At 40.9% G+C, this 21,769-nt stretch overlaps 1 protein-coding gene across 1 annotated transcript in view; it reads left to right on the top strand.

The window, feature by feature from the left end:
• LOC115121388 (large neutral amino acids transporter small subunit 4-like) overlaps window positions 1-1,603 on the top strand; it is a 48,593-nt gene extending 46,990 nt beyond the window's left edge. The window contains exons 12-13 of the mRNA XM_065005010.1: window positions 893-966; window positions 1,318-1,603. Coding sequence (XP_064861082.1) covers window positions 893-966; window positions 1,318-1,603 — 360 coding nt within the window. The remainder of the gene's footprint in view (window positions 1-892; window positions 967-1,317) is intronic.
• Window positions 1,604-21,769: the final 20,166 nt, after the last annotated feature.

Here is a 21,769-nt window from a genome sequence, read left to right on the forward strand (position 1 = left end):
TAGCACCTATACCCTACACCGTATCCGCTATACCCTAGCCCCTACACCCTATACCCTACACCGTAGGCACTATACCCTAGCCCCTACACCGTAGCCGCTAGCCCCTATACCCTAGCACCTACACCCTAGCCCCTATAACCTTACCCTAGCCCCTACACCCTAGCCTCTACACCCTAGCACCTACACCCTAGCCCCTATACCTTACCCTAGCCCCTATACCCTAGCCCCTACACCCTAGCCCCTATAACCTTACCCTAGCACCTATACCCTAGCCCCTACACCCTAGCCCTACACCCTAGCCCCTATAACCTTACCCTAGCCCTATAACCTTACCCTAGCCCCTATACCCTAGCCTCTATACCCTAGCCCCCCTATACCCTAGCCCTATACCCTAGCCCCTACACCCTAGCCCCTACACCCTAGCCCCTACACCCTAGCCCCTACACCCTAGCCCCTACACCCTAGCCACTACACCCTAGCCCCTATACCCTAGCCTCTATACCCTACACCCTAGCCTCTATACCCTACACCCTAGCCCCTACACCCTAGCCCCTACACCCTAGCCCCTATACCCTAGCCCCTATACCCTAGCCCCTACACCCTAGCCTCTATACCCTAGCCTCTATACCCTATGCCCTAGCCCCTACGCCCTAGCCCTGCACCCTAGCCTCTACACCCTAGCCCCTATACCCTAGCCTCTACACCCTAGCCCCTATACCCTAGCCCCTACACCCTGTATGCCATTTTGGGTACAACCTAGCTCTACACTAGCCTCTACACCCTTAGCCCCTACACCCTAGCCTCTACACCCTAGCCCCTACTGCCTGGACGCCCCTGTATCCATTTTGGGTACCAGACTGACTGTCGTCTGATTTATTCCTTCTCTCCTCAGATCTTGTCATTTGTCCTCCACACTGTTGTGAGAGGGTTCATCCACTCTGCTACCGGAGGTCTCTATGCTGCTGTGTGAGTACTTCTATAATCCACTCTGCTACCGGAGGTCTCTATGCTGCTGTGTGAGTACTTCTATAATCCACTCTGCTACCGGAGGTCTCTATGCTGCTGTGTGAGTACTTCTATAATCCACTCTGCTACCGGAGGTCTCTATGCTGCTGTGTGAGTACTTCTATAATCCACTCTGCTACTGGAGGTCTCTATGCTGCTGTGTGACACAGGGTGTGTGTGTGTATATTGATGTGTGAGTACTTCTATAATGTCACACAGGGTGTGTGTGTGTATTGATGTGTGAGTACTTCTATAATGTCACACAGGGTGTGTGTGTGTGTATACTGATGCGTGTTTTCTGTATCTCTCTAGGTACCCATCGTCTCAGTTTGGCAGTCTGACGGGGATGCAGTCTCTGGTGTCTGCTCTGTTTGCTCTGTTCCAGCAGCCGCTCTTCATGGCCATGATGGGCCCTCTGAAGGGAGACCCACTCTGGGTGAATGTAGGCCTGTTGGGGGTCAGTATGCTGGGCTTCCTGCTGCCTCTGTACCTGGTGTGTTTCAGGCGCACGCTGCACCGCCGGATACAGGACAGAGACCAGGACTCCAAGATATACCTCAAGATCCACGGGTCTGGCAGACCTGAAGGCCTCCTCTAGAGGGGAGAGGGGAGGAGGGGGAGGAGAGGGGGGAGGGAGGACTAGGGGGAGAGAGAGGAGAGGGGGAGGAGAGAGGAGAGGGGAGGAGAGGTAGGGGCGAAGAGAGGGGGAGAGAAGGGGAGGAGAGAAGAGAAGAGAGGGAGGGGAGAGGGGGGGAGGGAGAGAAGAGAGGAAAGGAAAGGAAAGGGGAGAAGGGGAGAGAGAGAGAGAGACTCCATCTCCTTCCTCTCCTCCTCTTCCCTAACCTCTAGTAGCCAATCACAGCATTTCTCCTTTCAATAAATTTCCTGGCTTTCCAGAAATCCTGGTTGGATGATTCCTGCCTCTCCTCTTCTGATGTATTGAAAGTTCCCGGAATGTAGTTTCTGTTGTTCAACATGATCTAAGTACTAGTTACAAGACCATTTAGAATATAATACGCTTGTAATAATGATAACAGAATCATGATAACGGAACGTATCTTGGGTCAGCTGATCCTAGATCTGTATCTAGGGGAAACTGATCTTAGATCTGTATCTAGGGGAAACTGATCCTAGATCTGTACCTTGGGGAAACTGATCCTAGATCTGTACCTTGGGGAAACTGATCCTAGATCTGTATCTAGGGGAAACTGATCCTAGATCTGTATCTAGGGGAAACTGATCCTAGATCTGTATCTAGGGGAAACTGATCCTAGATCTGTATCTAGGGGAAACTGATCCTAGATCTGAACCTAGAGGAAACTGATCCTAGATCTGAACCTAGAGGAAACTGATCCTAGATCTGTACCTAGGGGAAACTGATCCTAGATCTGTACCTTGGGGAAACTGACCCTAGATCTGTACCTTGGGGAAACTGACCCTAGATCTGTACCTTGGGGAAACTGACCCTAGATCTGTACCTTGGGGAAACTGACCCTAGATATGTACCTTGGGGAAACTGATGCTAGATCTGTACCTAGAGGAATCTGACCCTAGATATGTACCTTGGGGAAACTGACGCTAGATATGTACCTTGGGGAAACTGACACTAGATATGTACCTTGGGGAAACTGATGCTAGATCTGTACCTTGGGGAATCTGACCCTAGATCTGTACCTTGGGGAAAGTGCCAAATGGCATCATTTTGGTGCCATCTGGTCTAAAGTAGTGCACTATATAGGGAATAGGATGCCATCTGATAGGGGCCCATTGGGACGCACAATGGATTTGAGGGTTTTGTTTGTTGAACAGACAAGTCTCTTCTGTTCTGTCATCCCACTTTTATACTGCTGTCTGGTCATATTGCAGATATATATTTATGTGTGGGTGTTGTAGTAAACATATAGATGGATATTTATGTGTGGGTGTTGTAGTAAACATATAGATGGATATTTATGTGTGGGTGTTATTGTAAACATATAGATATATATATTTATGTGTGGGTGTTATTGTAAACATATAGATGGATATTTATGTGTGGGTGTTGTAGTAAACATATAGATGGATATTTATCTGTGGGTTTGTTGTAAATGATAGTCACACAGTTGTTGACAGACATAAAAGTGGTGGAACTGATAGTTGTATTGATACATGGTAAATAATTGATGACTAGTGATTTATAATTGTTTAGAATGATGGTATCGGTCTGGAGTACAGGGAGAGGAATTCAGCACTTTAAACCCCTGGCCCCTGACCTCTTAGCCCCTGACCTCTGGCCCCCGACCTCTGGCCCCTGATCTTTATCCCCTGACCTCTAGTCCCTGACCTCTAACCTCTTGATCTCTAGCCTCTGACCTCTAGCCTCTGACCTCTAGCCCTTGACCTCTAGCCCTTGATCTCTAGGCCCTGACCTCTAGCCCCTGACCTTTAGTCCCTGTAAAGCTGTCTACTGAATATCTCCTCAGGTGTTTGTGATTTTATTTTGATGACTAGTGATTTATAATTGTTTAGAATGATGGTATCGGTCTGGAGTACAGGGAGAGGAATTCAGCACTTTAAACCCCTGACCTCTGCTCCCTGACCTCTGCTCCCTGAGCTCTGGCCCCTGACCTCTTAGCCTCTGACCACTGGCCCCTGACCTCTAGTCCCTGATCTTTATCCCCTGACCTCTTGCCCCTGACCTCTAGTACCTGACCTCCAACCCCTTGACCTCTAGTCCTTGATCTCTAGGCCCTGACCTCTATCCCCTGACCTCTAGCCTCTGACTTCTAGTCCCTGACCTCTAGCCTCTGACCTCTAGCCCCTGATCTTTATCCCCTGACCTCTAGTCCCTGACCTCTAACCTCTTGACCTCTAGCCTCTGACCTCTAGTCCCTGACCTCTAACCTCTTGACCTCTAGCCTCTGACCTCTAGCCCCTGACCTCTAGCCCCTGACCTCTAGTCTCTGACCTATAGCCCCTGATCTCTAGCCCCTGACCTTTAGTCCCTGTAAAGCTGTCTACTGAATATCTCCTCAGGTGTTTGATTTTATTTTGATGACTAGTGATTTATAATTGTTTATAATGATGGTATCGGTCTGGAGTACAGGGAGAGGAATTCAGCACTTTAAACCCCTGACCTCTAGTCCCTGACCTCTAACCTCTTGATTTCTAGCCTCTGATCTCTAGCCTCTGACCTCTAGCCTCTGACCTCTAGCCCCTGACCTCTAGTCCTTGACCTCTAGCCCCTGACCTCTAGCCCCTGACCTTTAGTCCCTGTAAAGCTGTCTACTGAATATCTCCTCAGGTGTTTGTGATTTTATGTTTCTATATCATGTTATGGTGATTCAATGTGACCTGATCCTGGTTACGCGTTAGACTTTCCTAAGAAAACATAGGAAATACATGAACGCGACCGTTCGAAAGTTTGGTGTCACGTAGAAGATAGAAATGTCCTTGTTTTTTTGTCTATTAAAATAACCAAATTGATCAATTTTTTTATTTATTTTTATTTTTTATTTTTTACCTTTTATTTAACTAGGCAAGTCAGTTAAGAACAAATTCTTATTTTCAATGACGGCCTAGGAACAGTGGGTTAACTGCCTGTTCAGGGGCAGTGTAGACATTGTTAATGGAAAAAATTTTTTTTATGGAATATCTATATAGGCCCATTATCAGCAACCATCACTCCTGTGTTCCAGTTGTGTTAGCTAATCCAAGTTTATCATTTTAAAAGGCTAATTGATCATTAGAAAACTATTTTGCAATTATGTTAGCACAGCTGAAAACTGTTGTCATGATTAAAGAAGCAATAAAACTGGCCTTCTTTAGACTAGTTGAGTATCTGGAGCATCAGCATTTGTGGGTTCGATTCCAGGATGCTGGCCTTCTAGGCAGAGTTGCAAAGAAAAGCCTCATCTCAGAATGACCAATAAAAATAAAATATTAAGATGTGCAAAAGAACACAGACACTGGACAGAGGAACTCTATTTAATGAACCTGTCAGTTGTGGACTTGTGATGCGTCTGTTTCTCAAACTAGACACACTAATGTACTTCTCTTTGCTCAGTTAGGCACCGGTGTTAAGCTGAGCGACACGGTGGAACCGAAGACCAGGCTCAGATGAGGAAACAAGGATGAATTAACCAAAATATTTATTGTTACACGGGGAGATATGGAGTGCAGATCCGGGGAAGCTCAGATGAGTTGCAGAAAAACTTGATGTGGAGACTGAGGTTGGAGTTGGCTGAGTAGATCAGTGTAAACAGGTCCTGATGGGAATCCAAGGTAGTGGTGGTGAGATGTGGAGACTGAGTTTGGAGTTGTCTGAGTAGAACAGGGTAAACAGGTCCTCAGGGGAATCCAAGGTAGTGGTGGTGAGATGTGGAACAGGAGACAGGAGCCAGAGACAGACTACAATGAGAGGATAAACGGTGTCAGGCAGGGGAACATGCACAGCAGAGTAACAGGATCTTGAAAATTCATAAATGGCTAAAATCATGAACTGGCTGAGCAGAGATGGAAGTGGCAGGACTGAGTATTTGTAGAGGTCTTGATTATGGAACAAGTTGCAGCTGGTAGGGATCTGCTCTGACTCCAGCACACCTGTCTCCAATCACACAGAGAGCCAGAGGGCGGAGCAGATGTGACAACCGGGGCCTCCCACTCCTCTTTCTATTCTGGCTAGGGCCAATTTGCGCTGTTCTGTGAAGGGAGTTGTACACAACGTTGTACGAGATCTTACGTTTTTTGGCAATTTCTCGCATGGAATAGCCTTCTTTTCTCAGAACAAGAATAGACTGATGAGTTTCAGAAGAAAAGTCTTTGTTTCTGGCCATTTTGAGCCTGTACTCGAACCTACAAATGCTGATGCTCCAGATACTCAACTAGTCTAAAGGAGGCCAGTTTTATTGCTTCTTTAATCATGACAACAGTTCAGCTGTGATAACATAATTGCAAAAGGATTGCAAAATGATTTTCTAATGATAAATTAGCCTTTTAAAGTTATAAACTTGGATTAGCTAACACAACGTGCCATTGGAACACAGGAGTGATGGTTGCTGATAATGGGCCTCTGTACGCCTATGTAGATATTCCATTAAAAAAATCATCCGTTTCCAGCTACAATAGTCATTTACAACATTAACAATGTCTACACTGTATTTCTGATCAATTCTATGTTATTTTAATGGACAAAATTTTTGCTTTTCGTTCAAAAAACAAGGACATTTCTAACGTGACCCCCAACTTTTGAATGGTCGTGTTCTCCCTGTTTTAGATTTTAAAGTAGCCATTTCCTGCAGTCAAATGACCTAGTAGCCTCATGGGTGGAATGTTAGTTTTTTGTCATAATTGCATAATTTAATAAACATAAAAATAATAAATAATTGAACGCTGAAAGTCTGGTGTTTCTATGTCAAACCGTTGTGTTATATTTCAGTCTTCTGTGATTGTGATTGGGATTCTGGGATATATAAAGTGTAATATTGAGATGCAAACTCGAAATGAAAACATTTCAACTCTATATCTGACATGGTACGGGTGTCTTCTTTTGTTAAGCCTATAACCATGTATGTGAGGTGTATACTTTGGTTTCAATGTCCATTTGTTAAAGGATATCTGATTTTGACCCTGATTTTAGCCCACTGTATGTACCATCATAGATCTGGGTAATGGTATGTGCCATCATAGATCTGGGTAATGGTATGTGCCATCATAGATCTGGGTAATGGTATGTGCCATCATAGATCTGGGTAATGGTATGTGCCATCATAGATCTGGGTAATGGTATGTGCCATCATAGATCTGGGTAATGGTATGTGCCATCATAGATCTGGGTAATGGTATGTGCCATCATAGATCTGGGTAATGATGGTGATTTATGTCAACCTATGACCAATGTTGTTATTCTGTTGAGGCAGAGAGAGATAGACGCTGCTGCTACATGGTAGCAACACAACATGGTAGCAACACAACATGGTAGCAACAGAGAGAGATAGACGCTGCTGCAACATGGTAGCAACACAACATGGTAGCAACACAACATGGTAGCAACAGAGAGAGATAGATGCTGCTGGAATAAAGTCATTGGTTTAAATGTTTGTAAATGTCTTCAAGTTTTCAAGTTTTTGTCACGTGCACAAGTACAATGAAAACACTTTTCTTGCTCTTTCCCAACAATGCAGTAATCAATATCAGTAGTACTATACAAATATGATAAAAATAGACATATTTTATAATACTAGTGATAATATATCAATATATAATAGTACTATCAAATGTATCTGAGTCGATGAGTCGATGTGCAGGGGGTGATGGGTAATACCTGGGTACTAGTACTGAGTCAATGTGCAGGGGGTGCTGGGTAATAACATGGCTATATACACAGGGTACCAGTACTGAGTCGATGTGCAGGGGGTGCTGGGTAATAACATGGCTATATACACTGGGTACCAGTACTGAGTCGATGTGCAGGGGGTGCTGGGTAATAACATGGCTATATACACTGGGTACCAGTACTGAGTCGATGTGCAGGGGGTGCTGGGTAATAACATGGCTATATACACAGGGTACCAGTACTGAGTCGATGTGCAGGGGGTGCTGGGTAATAACAGGGTACCAGTACTGAGTCGATGTGCAGGGGGTGCTGGGTAATAACATGGCTATATACACAGGGTACCAGTACTGAGTCGATGTGCAGGGGTGCTGGGTAATTACATGGCTAAATACACAGGGTAGGGGTGATGGGTAATACCAGTACTGAGTCGATGTGCAGGGGGTGCTGGGTAATAACAGGGTACCAGTACTGAGTCAATGTGCAGGGGGTGCTGGGTAATAACATGGCTATATACACAGGGTACCAGTACTGAGTCGATGTGCAGGGGGTGCTGGGTAATAACATGGCTATATACACAGGGTACCAGTACTGAGTCGATGTGCAGGGGGTGCTGGGTAATAACATGGCTATATACACAGGGTACCAGTACTGAGTCATGTGCAGGGGGTGCTGGGTAATAACATGGCTATATACACAGGGTACCAGTACTGAGTCGATGTGCAGGGGGTGCTGGGTAATAACAGGGTACCAGTACTGAGTCGATGTGCAGGGGGTGCTGGGTAATAACATGGCTATATACACAGGGTACCAGTACTGAGTCGATGTGCAGGGGGTGCTGGGTAATTACATGGCTAAATACACAGGGTACCAGTACTGAGTCGATGTGCAGGGGGTGCTGGGTAATAACAGGGTACCAGTACTGAGTCAATGTGCAGGGGGTGCTGGGTAATAACATGGCTATATACACAGGGTCAATGTGCAGGGGGTGCTGGGTAGGCTATATACACAGGGTGTAGTCGATGTGCAGGGGGTGCTGGGTAATAACATGGCTATATACACAGGGTACCAGTACTGAGTCAATGTGCAGGGGGTGCTGGGTAATAACATGGCTATATACACTGGGTACCAGTACTGAGTCGATGTGCAGGGGGTGCTGGGTAATAACAGGGTACCAGTACTGAGTCGATGTGCAGGGGGTGCTGGGTAATAACATGGCTATATACACAGGGTACCAGTACTGAGTCGATGTGCAGGGGGTGCTGGGTAATTACATGGCTAAATACACAGGGTACCAGTACTGAGTCGATGTGCAGGGGGTGCTGGGTAATAACAGGGTACCAGTACTGAGTCAATGTGCAGGGGGTGCTGGGTAATAACATGGCTATATACACAGGGTACCAGTACTGAGTCGATGTGCAGGGGGTGCTGGGTAATTACATGGCTAAATACACTGGGTACCAGTACTGAGTCGATGTGCAGGGGGTGCTGGGTAATTACATGGCTATATACACTGGGTACCAGTACTGAGTCAATGTGCAGGGGTACAAGGTAATAACATGGCTATACACAGGGTACCAGTACTGAGTCGATGTGCAGGGGGTGCTGGGTAATTACATGGCTATATACACTGGGTACCAGTACTGAGTCAATGTGCAGGGGTACGAGGTGATTGAGGTAGATAACTAGGAATAAAGTAACAAATAGTAAATAGTAGCAGCATTATTTGATGAGTCAAAAAACTTAGTGCAAAAAGGGTCAATGCAGATAGTCTGAGTAGCGATTGGTTAACTATTTCACTCATTCATATATCTTTATATCATATGAAGAGTTTAGTAACATTGTAAATTAGAATGTGTTCTTTAACTGGCTTATTTAATTGCTTAAATCAAATAAAATAGTTCATCCATCTCTCTTTATTTCATATCTCTTTATTTCATATCTCTTTAATCCATATCTCTTATTTCATATCTCTTTAATCTATATCTCTCCTTATTTCATATCTCTTTATTTCATATCTCTTTATTTCATATCTCTTATTTCATATCTCTTTAATCTATATCTCTCCTTATTTCATATCTCTTTATTTCATATCTCTTTATTTCATATCTCTTTAATTCATATATCTTTATTTCATATCTCTTTATTTCATATCTCTTTAATCCATATCTCTTATTTCATATCTCTTTAATCTATATCTCTCTTTATTTCATATTTCTTTAATCCATATTTCTTTAATTCATATCTCTTTCATTCATATCTCTTTATTTCATATCTCTTTATTTCATATCTCTTTAATCCATATCTCTTTATTTCATATCTCTTTATTTCATATCTCTTTAATCCATATCTCTTTATTTCATATCTCTTTAATCCATATCTCTTTCATTTATATCTCTTTCATTCATATCTCTTTATTTCATATCTCTTTAATTCATATATCTTTATTTCATATCTCTTTATTTCATATCTCTTTATTTCATATCTCTTTAATCCATATCTCTTTATTTCATATCTCTTCGATCCATATCTCTTTATTTCATATCTCTTTATTTCATATCTCTTTAATCCATATCTCTTTATTTCATATCTCTTTATTTCATATCTCTTTATTTCATATCTCTTCAATCCATATCTCTTTATTTCATATCTCTTTATTTCATATCTCTTTATTTCGTATCTCTTTAATCCATATCTCTTTATTTCATATCTTTATTTCATATCTCTTTATTTCATATCTCTTTATTTCATATATCTTTATTTCATATCTCTTTAATCCATATCTCTTTATTTCATATCTTTTTATTTCATATCTCTTTAATCCATATCTCTTTATTTCATATCTCTTTATTTCATATATCTTTATTTCATATCTCTTTAATCCATATCTCTTTATTTCATATCTTTTTATTTCATATCTCTTTAATCCATATCTCTTTATTTCATATCTCTTTAATCCATATCTCTTATTTCATATCTCTTTAATCTATATCTCTCTTTATTTCATATCTCTTTAATCCATATCTCTTTCATTTATATCTCTTTCATTCATATCTCTTTATTTCATATCTCTTTAATTCATATATCTTTATTTCATATCTCTTTATTTCATATCTCTTTATTTCATATCTCTTTAATCCATATCTCTTTATTTCATATCTCTTTATTTCATATCTCTTTATTTCATATCTCTTTATTTCATATCTCTTCAATCCATATCTCTTTATTTCATATCTCTTTATTTCATATCTCTTTATTTGATATCTCTTTAATCCATATCTCTTTATTTCATATCTTTATTTCATATCTCTTTATATCATATCTCTTTATTTCATATCTCTTTCATTCATATCTCTTTATTTCATATCTCTTTATTTCATATCTCTTTAATCCATATCTCTTTATTTCATATCTTTATTTCATATCTCTTTATTTCATATCTCTTTATTTCATATCTCTTTAATCCATATCTCTTTATTTCATATCTCTTTATTTCATATCTCTTTAATCCATATCTCTTATTTCATAACTCTTTAATGCATATCTCTTTCATTTATATCTCTTTCATTCATATCTCTTTATTTCATATCTCTTTAATTCATATATCTTTATTTCATATCTCTTTATTTCATATCTCTTTAATCCATATCTCTTATTTCATATCTCTTTAATCTATATCTCTCTTTATTTCATATCTCTTTAATCCATATCTCTTTAATTCATATCTCTTTATTTCATATCTCTTTATTTCATATATCTTTATTTCATATCTCTTTATTTCATATCTCTTTAATCCATATCTCTTTATTTCATATCTCTTCGATCCATATCTCTTTATTTCATATCTCTTTATTTCATATCTCTTTAATCCATATCTCTTTATTTCATATCTCTTTATTTCATATCTCTTCAATCCATATCTCTTTATTTCATATCTCTTTATTTCATATCTCTTTATTTCATATCTCTTTATTTCATATCTCTTCAATCCATATCTCTTTATTTCATATCTCTTTATTTCATATGTCTTTCATTCATATCTCTTTAATTCATATATCTTTATTTCATATCTCTTTATTTCATATCTCTTTATTTCATATCTCTTTAATCCATATCTCTTTATTTCATATCTCTTCGATCCATATCTCTTTATTTCATATCTCTTTATTTCATATCTCTTTAATCCATATCTCTTTATTTCATATCTCTTTATTTCATATCTCTTTATTTCGTATCTCTTTAATCCATATCTCTTTATTTCATATCTTTATTTCATATCTCTTTATTTCATATCTCTTTATTTCATATATCTTTATTTCATATCTCTTTAATCCATATCTCTTTATTTCATATCTTTTTATTTCATATCTCTTTAATCCATATCTCTTTATTTCATATCTCTTTATTTCATATAGCTTTATTTCATATCTCTTTAATCCATATCTCTTTATTTCATATCTTTTTATTTCATATCTCTTTAATCCATATCTCTTTATTTCATATCTCTTTAATCCATATCTCTTATTTCATATCTCTTTAATCTATATCTCTCTTTATTTCATATCTCTTTAATCCATATCTCTTTCATTTATATCTCTTTCATTCATATCTCTTTATTTCATATCTCTTTAATTCATATATCTTTATTTCATATCTCTTTATTTCATATCTCTTTATTTCATATCTCTTTAATCCATATCTCTTTATTTCATATCTCTTTATTTCATATCTCTTTATTTCATATCTCTTTATTTCATATCTCTTCAATCCATATCTCTTTATTTCATATCTCTTTATTTCATATCTCTTTATTTCATATCTCTTTAATCCATATCTCTTTATTTCATATCTTTATTTCATATCTCTTTATATCATATCTCTTTATTTCATATCTCTTTCATTCATATCTCTTCATTTCATATCTCTTTATTTCATATCTCTTTATTCCATATCTCTTTATTTCATATCTTTTATTTCATATCTTTATTTCATATCTCTTTATTTCATATCTCTTTATTTCATATCTCTTTAATCCATATCTCTTTATTTCATATCTCTTTAATCCATATCTCTTATTTCATAACTCTTTAATGCATATCTCTTTCATTTATATCTCTTTCATTCATATCTCTTTATTTCATATCTCTTTAATTCATATATCTTTATTTCATATCTCTTTATTTCATATCTCTTTAATCCATATCTCTTATTTCATATCTCTTTAATCTATATCTCTCTTTATTTCATATCTCTTTAATCCATATCTCTTTAATTCATATCTCTTTATTTCATATCTCTTTATTTCATATATCTTTATTTCATATCTCTTTATTTCATATCTCTTTAATCCATATCTCTTTATTTCATATCTCTTCGATCCATATCTCTTTATTTCATATCTCTTTATTTCATATCTCTTTAATCCATATCTCTTTATTTCATATCTCTTTATTTCATATCTCTTCAATCCATATCTCTTTATTTCATATCTCTTTATTTCATATCTCTTTATTTCATATCTCTTTATTTCATATCTCTTCAATCCATATCTCTTTATTTCATATCTCTTTATTTCATATCTCTTTCATTCATATCTCTTTAATTCATATATCTTTATTTCATATCTCTTTATTTCATATCTCTTTATTTCATATCTCTTTAATCCATATCTCTTTATTTCATATCTCTTTGATCCATATCTCTTTATTTCATATCTCTTTATTTCATATCTCTTTAATCCATATCTCTTTATTTCATATCTCTTTATTTCATATCTCTTTAATCCATATCTCTTTATTTCATATCTCTTCGATCCATATCTCTTTATTTCATATCTCTTTATTTCATATCTCTTTAATCCATATCTCTTTATTTCATATCTCTTTATTTCATATCTCTTTATTTCATATCTCTTTAATCCATATCTCTTTAATCCATATAAAGAGTTCACAGGAGGCTGGTGGCACCATAATTGGGGAGGACATGCTTGTGGTAATGGCTGGAGTGGTATCGGTAGAATGGTATCAAATTACATCAAACACCTGGTTTCCATGGTTTCCATGGTTTCCATGTGTTTGATGCCATTCCATTTGCTCCATTCCAGCCACTATTATGAGCCGTCCTCCCTTCAGCAGCCCCCACTGGAAGAGTTCAGTGTCCATATCTCTATATATCATATGAAGAGTTCAGTGTCCATATCTCTTTATATCATATGAAGAGTTCAGTGTCCATATCTCTTTATATCATATGAAGAGTTTAGTGTCCATATCTCTATATATCATATGAAGAGTTTAGTGTCCATATCTCTTTATATCATATGAAGAGTTCAGTGTCCATATCTCTTTATATCATATGAAGAGTTTAGTGTCCATATCTCTTTATATCATATGAAGAGTTCAGTGTCCATATCTCTATATATCATATGAAGAGTTTAGTGGGCTAAGGGCTCTATTCAGTCTGGGTCGCTGAAACAATGATGTGATAGAAATGTAAAGGTTGTTTCCGATTGAGCCGACACACAGTGGGTTAGCTGGTCTAGGAACAGTGGGTTAACTGGTCTAGGAACAGTGGGTTAACTGGTCTAGGAACAGTGGGTTAACTGGTCTAGGAACAGTGGGTTAACTGGTCTAGGAACAGTGGGTTAACTGGTCTAGGAACAGTGGGTTAACTGCCTGTTCAGGGGCAGAACGACGATCTAGGAACAGTGGGTAACTGATCTAGGAACAGTGGGTTAACTGGTCTAGGAACAGTGGGTTAACTGATCTAGGAACAGTGGGTTAACTGCCTTGTTCAGGGGCAGAACGACAGATTTTCACCTCGTCAGCTCAGGGATTCAATCTAGAAACCTTACAGTTAACTAGTCCAACACTCTAACCACCTGATTACATTGCACACCACGAGGAGCCTGCCTGTTACGCAAATGCGGTAAGAAGCCAAGGTAAGTTGCCAGCTGGCATTAAACGTATCTTACAAAAAACAATCAACCAATCATAATCACTAGTTAACTACACAAGGTTGATGATATTACTAGATATTATCTAGCGTGTCCTGCGTATCTAAGTCTCAATCAATCATAATCACTAGTTAACTACACATGGTTGATGATATTACTAGATATTATCTAGCGTGTCCTGCGTATCTAAGTCTCAATCAATCATAATCACTAGTTAACTACACATGGTTGATGATATTACTAGTTTATCTAGCGTGTCCTGCGTTGCATATAATCGATGCGGTGCGTATCGTTGCTCCAATGTGTACCGAACCATAAACATCAATGCCTTTCTTAAAATCAATACACAGTATTTTTAAACCTGCATATTTAGCTCAAAACAAACCAAGGTTAGCAGGCAATATTAACCAGGTGAAATTGTGTCACTTCTCTTGCGTTCTTTGCACATAGTCAGTGTATATGCAACAATTTGCAAGAATTGTACGTAATTATGAAATAACATTGAAGGTTGTGCAATGTAACAGGAATATTTAGACTTATGGATGCCACCCGTTAGATAAAATACAGAACGGTTCCGTATTTCACTGAAAGAATAAACGTTTTGTTTTCGAGATGATAGCTTCCGGATTCGACCATATTAATGACCAAAGGGTCGTGTTTCTTTGTGTTATTATATTATAATTAAGTCTATGATCTGATAGAGCAGTCTGACTGAGCGGTGGTAGGCAGCAGCAGGCTCATAAGCATTCATTCCAACAGCACTTTCGTGCTTTCGGTTACTAGTCCAACTCTCTAACCACTAGGCTACCTGCCGCCCTCTTCATCATACCATTTGTCAATGTTGATAATTTTCTTAGGTTGTCTGCTTGAAGTTTATAGGTTTGATAGGGAAGCTGAGTGGTCAGATACACTGTTTAGGTTTTCTACTGCCAAGTTTACACCTTCACTATTACAGTGAAACCTTTTGTCCAGGAATTTGTCTAGAAGAGATTGAATTTGTTATTGTCTAATTGTTTTTTTTGTAGATTTCCACACTATTTTCCTTACATCTGTAGCATTTATTAGCCAGGCAGCCAGTCAGTCAGTCAGTCAGTCAGTCTCTCTCTCTCTCTCTCGATCTCTCTCTGTTTCTCTCTCTCTCTACTTTCTCTCTCTTTCTCTACTTTCTCTTTCTCTCTGTCTCTCTCTACCTACTTTCTCTCCCTCTACTTTCTCTGTATCTGTCTCTCTCTGTCAATTCAATTCAATTTATTGGCATGGGAAACATGTTAACATTGCCAAAGCAAGTGAAATAAACAATAAAAATTAACAGTAAACATTACGCTCACAGAAGTTCCAAAAGAATAAAGACATTTCAAATGTTATGTAGATACAGTTGAAGTCGGAAGTTTACATACACTTACATTAAAACTAATTTTTCAACCACTCCACAAATTTGTTGTTAACCAACTAGTTTTGGCAAGCTGGTTAAGGACATCTAATTTGTGCATGACACAAGTAATTTTTCCAACAATTGTTTACAGACAGATGATTTAACTTATAATTCACTGTATCACAATTCCAGTGGGTCAGAAGTTTTACATACACTAAGTTGACTGTGCCTTTAAGCAGCTTGGAAAATTCCAGAAAATGATGTCATGGCTTTAGAAGCTTCTGACAGGCTAATTGAGTCAATTTAAGTCAATTGTAGGTGTACCTACGCTTACGCCGCAGCCCGTCTGGTGTTCAACCTTCCCAAGTTCTCTCACGTCACCCCGCTCCTCCGCTCTCTCCACTGGCTTCCAGTTGAAGCTCGCATCCGCTACAAGACCATGGTGCTTGCCTACGGAGCTGTGAGGGGAACGGCACCTCAGTACCTCCAGGCTCTGATCAGGCCCTACACCCAAACAAGGGCACTGCGTTCATCCACCTCTGGCCTGCTCGCCTCCCTACCACTGAGGAAGTACAGTTCCCGCTCAGCCCAGTCAAAACTGTTCGCTGCTCTGGCCCCCCAATGGTGGAACAAACTCCCTCACGACGCCAGGACAGCGGAGTCAATCACCACCTTCCGGAGACACCTGAAACCCCACCTCTTTCAGGAATACCTAGGATAGGATAAAGTAATCCTTCTCACCCCCCTTAAAAGATTTAGATGCACTATTGTAAAGTGGCTGTTCCACTGGATGTCTTAAGGTGAACGCACCAATTTGTAAGTCGCTCTGGATAAGAGCGTCTGCTAAATGACTTAAATGTAAATGTAAATGTACCTGTGGATGTATTTCAAGGCCTTCCTTCAAACTCAGTGCCTTTTTACTTGACTTCATGCGAAAATCAAAAGAAAATAAGCCAAGACCTCAGAAAAAATTGTAAACCTCCACAAGTCTGGTTCATCCTTGGGAGCAATTTCCAAATGCCTGAAGGTGCCACATTCATCTGTACAAACAATAGTACGCAAGTATAAACACCATGGGTCCACGCAGCCATCATACCTCTCAGGAAGGAGACACATTCTGTCTCCTAGAGATGAACGTACTTTGGTGCGAAAATTGCAAATCAATCCCAGAACAACAGCAGAGGACCTTGTGAAGATGCTGGAGGAAACGGGTACAAAAGTATCTATATCCACAGTAAAACGAGTCCTATATCGACATGACCTGATAGGCCACTCAGCAAGGAAGAAGCCACTGCTCCAAAACCGCCATAAAAAAGCCAGACTACGGTTTGCAACTGCACATGGGGACAAAGATTGTACTTTTTGGAGAAATGTCCTCTGGTCTGATGGAACAAAAATGTTTGACCATAATGACCATCGTTATGTTTGGAGGAAAAAGGGGGCGGCTTGCAAGCTGAAGAACACGGGGGATGACAGCATCATGTTGTGGGGGTGCTTTGCTGCAGGAGGGATTGGTGCACTTCACAAAATAAATGGCATCATGAGGGAGGAAAATGATGTGGATATATTAAAGCAACATCTCAAGACATCAGTCAGGAAGTTTAGGCTTGGTCGCAAATGGGTCTTCCAAATGGACAATGACCCCAAGCATACTTCCAAAGTTGTGGCGAAATGGCCAAAGGACAACAAAGTCAAGGTATTGGAGTGGCCATCACAAAGCCCTGACCTCATTCCTGTAGAACATTTGTGGGCAGAACTGAAAAAGAGTGTGCGAGCATTCACCCAAATTATTGTGGGAAGCTTGTGGAAGGGTACCTGAAACGTTTGGCCCAAGTTAAATAATTGAAAGGCAATGCTACCAAGTACTAAGTGATAGCGGTGCGCGCTAAATAGCGTTTCAATCGGTGATGTCACTTGCTCTGAGACCTTGAAGTAGGCTTTTGTGGAGCGATGGGTAACGATGCTTCGTGGGTGACTGTTGTTGATGTATGCAGAGGGTCCCTGGTTCGCGCCCGGGTATGGGCGAGGGGACGGTCGAAAGTTATACTGTTACATTGGTGCCGTGACTTCCAAATACTAATTGAGTGCATGTAAACTTCTGACCCACTGGGAATGTGATGAAAGAAATAAAAGCTGAAATAAATTATTCTCTCTACTATTATTCTGACATTTATTAAAATATAGTGGTGATCCTAACTGACCTAAAATAGGGAATCTTTACTCAGATTAAATGTCAGGAATTGTGGAAAAACTGAGTTTAAATGTAGTTGGTTAAGGTGTATGTAAACTTCTGACTTCAACTGTATATATCGGTCTCTATCTCTGTCTCTATCTCTGAACAGAAACATTTCTTAGTTAACTTCTGACTTCAACTGTATATATCGGTCTCTATCTCTGAACAGAAACATTTCTTAGTTAACTTCTGACTTCAACTGTATATATCGGTCTCTATCTCTGAACAGACACATTTCTTAGTTGTTAGAAAGCTGCAGTATTATCTCATAGAAGGGCTGACTGACTGACTGCTTGGCTGGCTGGCTGGCGGACTGAATGCTTGGCTGGCTGGCTGGCTGCCTGCTTGGCTGGCTGGCTGGCTGACTGACTGACTGAATGCTTGGCTGGCAGACTGGCTGACTACTTGGCTGGCTAACTGACTGCTTGGCTGGCTGGCTGGCTGGCTGACTGAATGCTTGGCTGGCAGACTGGCTGACTACTTGGCTGGCTAACTGACTGCTTGTCTGGGTGGCTGGATGACTGGCTGACAGGCTGATTGCTTGGCTGGCTGGCTGCGTGACTGGTTGCTTGGCTGGCTGGCTGACTGCTTGGCTGGCTGAATGACATACTGACTGAGTGGCTGACTGGCTGCTTGGCTGGCTGACTGAATTACTTACTGACTGGCTGACTGCTTAACTGGCTTGCTGGCTGACTGGCTGGCTGACTGGCTTGCTGGCTGACTGACTGATTGACTTACTGACTGGCTGCTTGGCTAGATGGGTGACTGAATGACTGACTGAATGACTGGCTGGCTGAATGAATGACTGGCTGGCTCACCTGCTGACAGACTGATTTACTGATTGACTGACTGACTGGCTAAATAAATGCATGAATTACTGATTGGTTTTCTGACTGACTAGCTGACTGTCTGACTGAATGACTGACTGTCTAACTGACCGAATGAGATATTGACTGGCTGACTGAATGACCGACTGGCTGACTGATTCACAAACGGACTGGCTGCTTGACTGACTGGCTGACTGAATGGCTGACTGGCTGACTGAATGACAGACTGGCTCGATGAATGACTGTCTGGCTGACTGACTGACTGGCTGACTGAATGACAGACTGGCTCGATGAATGACTGTCTGGCTGACTGAATGACTGAATGATTGGCTGACTGACTGCTTGGCTGGCTGTTGCTTGGCTGACTGAATGACTGACTGACTGGCTGCTTGAATGGCTGGTTGACTGAATGACTGACTGCATGACTGACTGGCTCAATGAATGAATGACTGGCTGACTGACTGGGTGGCTGGTTGGCTGACTGATTGGTTTTCTGACTGACTGGCTAACTGCTGACTGGCTGACTGAATGACTGACTGTCTAACTGACAAAACTTACATAATGACTGACTGATTGAATGACTGAATGGTTGAATGACTGGCTGACTGACTCAATAACTGACTGGCTGGCTGGCTGGTTGACTGGCTGACTGAGTGACTGGCTGACTGACTGAATGCCTGACTGAATGACTAAATGCATGAATAACTGATTGGTTTTCTGACTGACTGGCTGACTGTCTGACTGAATGACTGAATGACAGACTGGCTCGATGAATGACTGTCTGGCTGACTGACTGACTGGCTGACTGAATGACAGACTGGCTCGATGAATGACTGACTGGCTGACTGATTGATTCACAAACAGACTGGCTGCTTGACTGACTGGCTGACTGAATGGCTGACTGACTGACTGGCTGACTGAATGACAGACTGGCTCGATGAATGACTGTCTGGCTGACTGACTGACTGGCTGACTGAATGACAGACTGGCTCGATGAATGACTGTCTGGCTGACTGAATGACTGGCTGAGTGACTGCTTGACTGGCTGTTAATTGACTGACTGCATGACTGGCTTAATGGCTGCTTGGCTGGTGGGTGACTGAATGACTGACTGGCTGACTGGCTAACTAGCTGACCAAATGACTGACTGAAGGACTTACTGACTGGCTGCCTAAATTACTGATTGGCTGACTTACTAACTGGCTGGGTGACTGACTAACTGGCTGACTGACTGACTGGCTGAATGAATGAATGATTGAATGACTGGCTGACTGGCTGAATGGCTGGCTAGCTGACTATCCGACTAACTGAATGAATGACTGAATGATTTACTAGCTGACTGACTAACTGACTGAATTACTTACTGACTGGCTGACTGAACTGACTGGTTTGATGATGACTGGCTGACTGAATAACTGACTGGCTCACTGATTGACTGGCCAAATTAATGACTGAATGACAGACTGGCTGACTGAATGACTGACGGAGTGATTGATTGACAGACTGAATGAATGACTGAGTGAATGAATGACTGAATAACTAGCTGACTGACTGTAACTGGCTGACTGACTGAATGACTTACTGACTGGCTGACTTGTGGACTGACTGACTGACTGGCTGGCTGGCTGACTGAATGACTGACTTACTGAATGACTGGCTCGTTGAATGACTGACTGACTGGCTGACTGAATTAATGACTAGCTGACTGGCTGACAAACTGACAGATTGACTGACTGAATCTACTGGCTGACTGACTGATTGACTTACTAACTGGCTGCTTGGCTAGATGGGTGACTGAATGACTGACTGAATGACTGGCTGGCTGAATGAATGACTGGCTGGCTCACCTGCTGACAGACTGATTTACTGACTGACTGGCTAAATAAATGCATGAATTACTGATTGGTTTTCTGACTGACTAGCTGACTGTCTGACTGAATGACTGACTGTCTAACTGACCGAATGAGATATTGACTGGCTGACTGAATGACCGACTGGCTGACTGATTCACAAACGGACTGGCTGCTTGACTGACTGGCTGACTGAATGGCTGACTGACTGACTGGCTGACTGAATGACAGACTGGCTCGATGAATGACTGTCTGGCTGACTGACTGACTGGCTGACTGAATGACAGACTGGCTCGATGAATGACTGTCTGGCTGACTGAATGACTGAATGATTGGCTGACTGACTGCTTGGCTGGCTGTTGCTTGGCTGACTGAATGACTGACTGACTGGCTGCTTGAATGGCTGGTTGACTGAATGACTGACTGCATGACTGACTGGCTCAATGAATGAATGACTGGCTGACTGACTGGGTGGCTGGTTGGCTGACTGATTGGTTTTCTGACTGACTGGCTAACTGCTGACTGGCTGACTGAATGACTGACTGTCTAACTGACAAAACTTACATAATGACTGACTGATTGAATGACTGAATGGTTGAATGACTGGCTGACTGACTCAATAACTGACTGGCTGGCTGGCTGGTTGACTGGCTGACTGACTGAATGCCTGACTGAATGACTAAATGCATGAATTACTGATTGGTTTTCTGACTGACTGGCTGACTGTCTGACTGAATGACTGAATGACAGACTGACTGAAATGACTGTCTGGCTGACTGACTGACTGGCTGACTGAATGACAGACTGATGAATGACTGACTGGCTGACTGATTGATTCACAAACAGACTGGCTGCTTGACTGACTGGCTGACTGAATGGCTGACTGACTGACTGGCTGACTGAATGACAGACTGGCTCGATGAATGACTGTCTGGCTGACTGACTGACTGGCTGACTGAATGACAGACTGGCTCGATGAATGACTGTCTGGCTGACTGAATGACTGGCTGAGTGACTGCTTGACTGGCTGTTAATTGACTGACTGCATGACTGGCTTAATGGCTGCTTGGCTGGTGGGTGACTGAATGACTGACTGGCTGACTGGCTAACTAGCTGACCAAATGACTGACTGAAGGACTTACTGACTGGCTGCCTAAATTACTGATTGGCTGACTTACTAACTGGCTGGGTGACTGACTAACTGGCTGACTGACTGACTG

Source organism: Oncorhynchus nerka, linkage group LG19, assembly GCF_034236695.1.
Source record: "Oncorhynchus nerka isolate Pitt River linkage group LG19, Oner_Uvic_2.0, whole genome shotgun sequence".
NCBI lineage: Eukaryota > Metazoa > Chordata > Actinopteri > Salmoniformes > Salmonidae > Oncorhynchus > Oncorhynchus nerka.